This window comes from Thamnophis elegans, chromosome 4 (assembly GCF_009769535.1).
Source record: "Thamnophis elegans isolate rThaEle1 chromosome 4, rThaEle1.pri, whole genome shotgun sequence".
Classification (NCBI taxonomy): domain Eukaryota; kingdom Metazoa; phylum Chordata; class Lepidosauria; order Squamata; family Colubridae; genus Thamnophis; species Thamnophis elegans.
Window position 1 is genome coordinate 29,107,121 of NC_045544.1, and position 6,000 is coordinate 29,113,120.

At 41.6% G+C, this 6,000-nt stretch overlaps 1 protein-coding gene across 2 annotated transcripts in view; it reads right to left on the minus strand.

The window, feature by feature from the left end:
• Positions 1-2,967, minus strand: part of HACE1 (HECT domain and ankyrin repeat containing E3 ubiquitin protein ligase 1) — a 50,972-nt gene extending 48,005 nt beyond the window's left edge. For both annotated transcript variants that reach the window (XR_004255260.1, XM_032216429.1), the window contains exons 1-2: positions 2,660-2,967; positions 202-256 (exon numbers count right to left, since the gene is read on the minus strand). Coding sequence is in view for 1 of the 2 variants with exons in the window: in XM_032216429.1 (XP_032072320.1) it covers positions 202-256; positions 2,660-2,735 (131 nt within the window). In the remaining variant the exon portion in view is untranslated. The remainder of the gene's footprint in view (positions 1-201; positions 257-2,659) is intronic.
• Positions 2,968-6,000: the final 3,033 nt, after the last annotated feature.

Below are 6,000 nucleotides of genomic sequence, written 5' to 3' on the forward strand. Positions count from 1 at the left end.
TCACTTTTGTCAACTCTGTCATGATTAGGATGGAAACATTTCATAATTTTAAAAATAAAAATAAGCTTCAAATGATATCAAATGAAAAACAGCATTAGACATAAATATTGCACCTCCATTATGTTAAAAAACAGTTCTTCCTGTGATCCAATATGCAAAGCCTGAACAATTTTTCTTAAAGAGATGCTTGTGAAGACTCACCTGTGTTGATCAGCCATAACCATTGGCATTAACGTGTAAACAGCAGTTTCACTATCTGTGTAGAAAATAAATTATAGTTGTAGTACATTTTGAAGCATAAAATAACCTTACTGCTTTGACAATATTGTAGAAGTATCAAAAACAATTTGCTGGTACTGACATTTTCCTTTTACAGTCAGTAAACACATATGTGTTAATCAGAATAGTATGTACAGGATATTTGCACATTCTTCATTACATAGTATTTGTCAAAGAAGTGGTGCTTCTTTCCCATTAGGTACCCAGGGAATTCTTTAAATAGCATTAATACATTTGAAGCTACTTCACACAGCAACTAAACAACATCCTTATCTCGAAATACTGTATTTCTGAAGAAGCAGTGGATAAAATGATAATATTAATAAAAAATAGAAGCAAATGTGCTTCAGCTATTTATCAACACAAATAATTGGAGCACAAACAGTAACATTAAAATTATTCCCTAGTAATGAATAAGTATTTGTAAAAAATAAATTTAAAATGAAAATTACACAGAAAGAGGATATAAGGTTGACTCAGCCTTCCATCCTTCCAAGGTCAGTAAAATGAGCAAGCTGTATATAAGTCTAAGTGCTATTGCTATGTAAATTGCAAGTTAAAATGACTTGTGAATACAGGAAGAAAAAAAAACTGAAATGTCCAGACCACACATAACCTGTTGATGGCTCTCTGGGCCTGGGAGAAAGGATTTCAGTCATGTCTCCTGCACGATTTAAAGGCAGCTAACATGCTTGCTGCTGATCTTCAGAAATAATGTAATATTGATTTATCCCAGAGGCATCTGGGAAATGATGCAATCCCCATACTGCTTATGGTACTATTGTTTTTATATTTAGTGCCCATTTGCGATTATCTGCTGTGTATGTTCATTTTCTATTATGAACACTGAGAATTGCTTGGAATAAAAATACAACAAATAAATAAAATTCTGATATGGTGTTATCTGCTACATCTTAGTCTTGCTCCATGAAAGATAATGACCAGAACTTTCAATTGGGCCCAGAAGCTGCCTGCTAACCAACGCAGCAACTATAACATTGGTAAAATTCTACATGGATCAGATTGTTCTATCCATAATCAGGTCCCCGTACTTGCACCAACTACAATTTCCAAGCAATTGTAAAGTGCACGACAGTATCCATGAGTAGTGATCAGGGCTTAAGTTACCATTGCCAAGGCATCTTGGAACAAGTAAGAGCATAAATAGAGCATGTACAAAATGCATTCTGGCCAGTTTCTACCGCTGCTTGGGCAGCAGCCAAGAGTCCAAGTTATCTCCTTGAGGAGAAGTTCAACCCTGTCCAAAGTGCCAGGACAAAGGTTATTGAATTTTCTGGTAGTTTACTGCCAAATACCAGGCCTGTCTTGGTTGACTTGAATGTGATCCTGTTTCACTCCTACCAGATCTTCACAGGCTCTAGACACTGGTGAAGGATTTCCACAGTGACAAAGCCTAACTAGGGGTCATCAGCTTATTGATAACACTCACTCCAAACTGATGCAATGATCACGCCCAGCAACCCCTTTAAATTTGCAAATTAGACTAAGGAGAAACATGATAACACATTATCCGAACATTCAAAGGCTTCCAAGAAGGAGCACAGCTACCTATTCTCTCTAGAAAGAGAATAGAAATCAAGAGCAGGACAAAAGGGAAGAGGTTGAAATTTGAAGTAACATTCAGGCATCATATCAGAAATGGTCTGAAATTTGAGTCAGTACAGTAATAGCTACTTAAATGAGCAAATGAATTCCCGTGGCTTGAGGTTTTTCTAAGGAGATCCAGGTAGCCACTATTTTGAATAATTAGTAGATTCCCGCTGCAAGCAAAGTGTTAGACTACATAGACAGAAGATCCTTTCCAATTCATCCACTCTTTGACACAAATTCTGAACTTAATGCCTATGGAGATTCTCAGTCATCTAGGTCACAGTTGTCCCAAAGGTGCTTTTTGTAGAGGTAACTGGACTTTCTGGTTTTTTCTTTGAGGATGTTTTGCTTCTTCATCCAAGCTCTGACTGGATGGTGGGGAAGAAATGAGAAGCAAAACATCTTCAAAGTAAAACCAGAAAACCCTCTTGAAAAAGTACCTTTGGGACAAGTTCTGAACTTCAGCACTTAGTTCTCACTTTGCCTAGCTGAGAAGAAATTCCTGATATATTTGATTAGTAAGTGGAAGAAAAGGAAAGGAAAAAGCTTGAAGTCAACCACTCTCCCCCACAAAAAAACCTTTCTGCAACATTTGAAGGCGTCTCTAGTTTTAGAAGGAAGTATTTTTCCTTCTAGATCTCCACACCCCACTTTAAGACTTTCCTATTCACTCCTTCCTCCTTCCTGTGATCCGTCGACCTGCAAGCTGCAGCTCTTCGGACGAGCAGACCCATCTCGCATCCACGGTCCCCGTAGCGCGCGCTCTTACCTTCCGGCAGCTCGATAGTGCGGGCACGGCGCAGAGACCTGGTGAGACGGTTCAGCTGCTCCATGGCTCTCTCCATCCTCGGAGCCAGGCCTCCTCCAACGCCCTCACTGTGGCCGCCTTATGCCCAGCCTGTCACGCCGAAATCCCGGAGCCCGTCATGCTCAGCCCATGGCCAGCGGCGCCACTAAGGTTAAACACAACCATGCTCGCCCGCCGCCGGTTCCAGGAACTCAAGCGCCTCTCCTCTTCGCAATACCCATGCGCCGAACGCCTACAGAATGGATGCCATAGAGCTAAGTCAAAATAAACGGGACCGCTCCGGAGAGGCGCATGCTCAGATAAGATCATGGCATGAGGAAAGCTTCCGCCCTCAGTTCGTTCCTACCTCTCTAAATTCTTGGGCGGGGCGTGCTACATCATGACGTATATAAGCAGAGTGTGCTAAGTGATGTTACGGAAATCATCATTTACCAAAGGAATCATCATAATTGCAGAGTGTACTAAACCGGTATTTTTCAAACTTGGCAACTTTATGTGGACTTTGAACCTCAAAATTCCTCAGCTAGTTCGCTTTATGCAAGATTCTCCGCTAGACTTATCACACCCACAGAGGACAAGTAGATGTTAGCAAAGAGTTTGGGATTTTCCATATGGTTTTGTTGTCGTTTAGTGATGGTCCAGATTTTTGCAGCCAAATGCATTGTGTGAGAAAGGAGTTCATTGATTTTACAGAAATTGTAGCAGGACATATTAACCTTCGAGAAGAATACACTATGTACTTATCTCATAAATGTTGCTTGTGCTTAATGCGTAGGAACGAAGGGATGAGAGGCCCTTGGCATGTTCAAAAACTGGTTTTATCTAGAATTTGTTGGCAACTAGAGACAAACCCTAGAAACTAATAGTTATTAGAGATGAATTGTAAATAAAGGGTAGGGGAAAATGTATTCATTTTAGGTGTCTTGGATAGATTGTGACAGCTTGAGTACTCAGCCAATGAGGAAAGGGTGGGAGGCAAACCTGTGACAGTGATAGGAAATATAAAGAAGGTATATTGATGGCTTAAGGTGTGTCCACTGTACCTGCATGTACGTGATACATCCTCTTTGCATAGTAGTAAAATAAAAATTACCATTGTTTGTTACATAGTTTTGGCTGTTAATCATTTCAAAACCTAGACAACAAATCCCACAATTGTCTACTTCAAGTTCTTATGATGATGTAAGGTGACTGAGAGGACTTAAATTACTGAAGACATATCACAACACTTTAAAATTGTATTAGTAATTCATTAAAAAAATAGGAAAATATATTACTTTTAAGAACTTTAAGAGCTGTGGAGAGGAAGACCAGGCCATTCCTTTTTAATAATATGATTAAGAAATAAGGGCAGCTTATAAGTATATAACCATGATGGCAAATCCATAGCACGCGTGCCAGAGGTGGCATGCAGAGCGCTCTCTGTTGGCACACACGCTGTTGCCCCAGGTCATATCTCTGTGGAGTTTCTTTCATGGGTGTCGGTTTCCCTGCAAACGATGAAACAGAAGCTCACAAAAGAAAAAGATCTTACCTCTTGCCGTGTTGCTGGTGTTGGGATGCCCCACCTCCCACTGGCGCAGCTGGTCTCCAGGTCTCTGCTGTGTGCATGTCCATGCATGTGCGCATGCATATGCACACCTTTCAGTTTGGGCTCAGTTTGGGCACTCAGTGTCTAAAAGGTTCTCCGTCACTGATATATAGCAAGTGATTAATATTTTCACATTGCCGCTAGGTACTAGAATGCTATATATTCAATTGTATATGGGCATCATATATTCTTTGTGTTACGTACTAGTGGTAGTTTCCCTCTGGAACGATCTCCCCGTGGAGATTCAGACCCTCGCCACCCTTCAGGCTTTCCGTAAAGCCGTTAAGATCTGGCTGTACCAGCAGGCCTGGGGCTGTTGAGTTCCACCCCTACTCGAATTAGTTGTGCTTGTTGTGACTTTTAAATTGTTTTGTATTGTTGTTCTGTTTTTGTTTTACTTTTTTGTATTTATTCCCCTCCCTTCTGGTTTGTCAGCCGCCCTGAGTCCCTCCGGGAATAGGGCGGCATACAAGTCGAATAAACCACTAGACCACTACACCACCACTAATGCTTAGGAATAGAGTACAACATCTATCTATCTATCTATCTATCTATCTATCTATCTATCTATCTATCCATCTATCTATTTATCTATCTATTTATTTATCTATCTATTTATCTATCTATCTATTTGCTGCCAATTTCACAGCTCAGGCAACTCTGAGTGGCTTGCATCAAGAGAAAGCGACATGAAATAAGAGTTATCAATATCAAATGGTTTAAAATTACTAAATTAAATTAAAAACAATGGTTTGGGGAGAGAGGTGGGGTACTTTTTCTCTTAGTACAACCACGTCCAGCCAGCAGCTTTTCCTTCAGGATGCCATGCCAGCCAGCATAACCAGGTTTGAAGAGCTATCTTGAAGACTTAAAGGGAGAGGGTGGATCTCACTTCCTGAAGTAAGATGTTTCAAAGTCATGGCACGAAAGGTTCTTCTCCTGCATCCCACCAGCTAAATTTCCTTGACTGATGAAGTTCACAGTAGGCCCCTTCTACCAGCATAAGTGGGGCAGGGCCAATCCCATTGGGGAAAAATGTTTCCACAGATATCCTAGAGTAGACCTATGCCATAAGACAGTGTTGGCGATCCTTTTTGGCATCGAGTGCCGAAACGGGAGCCCGTGCATGGGGGCGTGCCTGAAATCAGAAGAGCAGTTCCCTGCTGCTGGGAAACTGAGCTTCCAGTTTCCGGTCTGGGCATGCGTGCCAGTCACCTGGTCTTCCGGTAGAGCAACAGGCAACAGCTGCCATGCTGAGAGAGATGGCTCTGTGTGCCACTTCTAGCATGCGTGCCATAAGTTCTCCAACACCGCCTTAAGAAGATCTTAAAGTATAACCAGCACCTTGAATTTCACCCAGAAGCAGATCAGCAGCCAGTGCAGTTCACATAACAGTGGCGTTACAGGGTGATCCTGGGGCCTCCAAAACTAACTGCACCATTGCATTCTATACCAATTGTCACCTCCAAATAAGATAGGCCCATGGGCAGCACGTTGCAATAATCCAGTCAAGAGATAACCAGGGTGTGGATGAGTGCAGGGTCTTATGATCTAGAAAAGGGTGTAATTGGCACATATGAAGTTGTGCAAAGCCACAACTGCCACCTGCTCTTTGAGCAGGAGTCACAACTGTTGAGTATTGAGTCTGCCTGGGGTAGTGTTACCCCATCCAGAACTGAAGATGATAAACAAAATATGTGAGATATTGCTG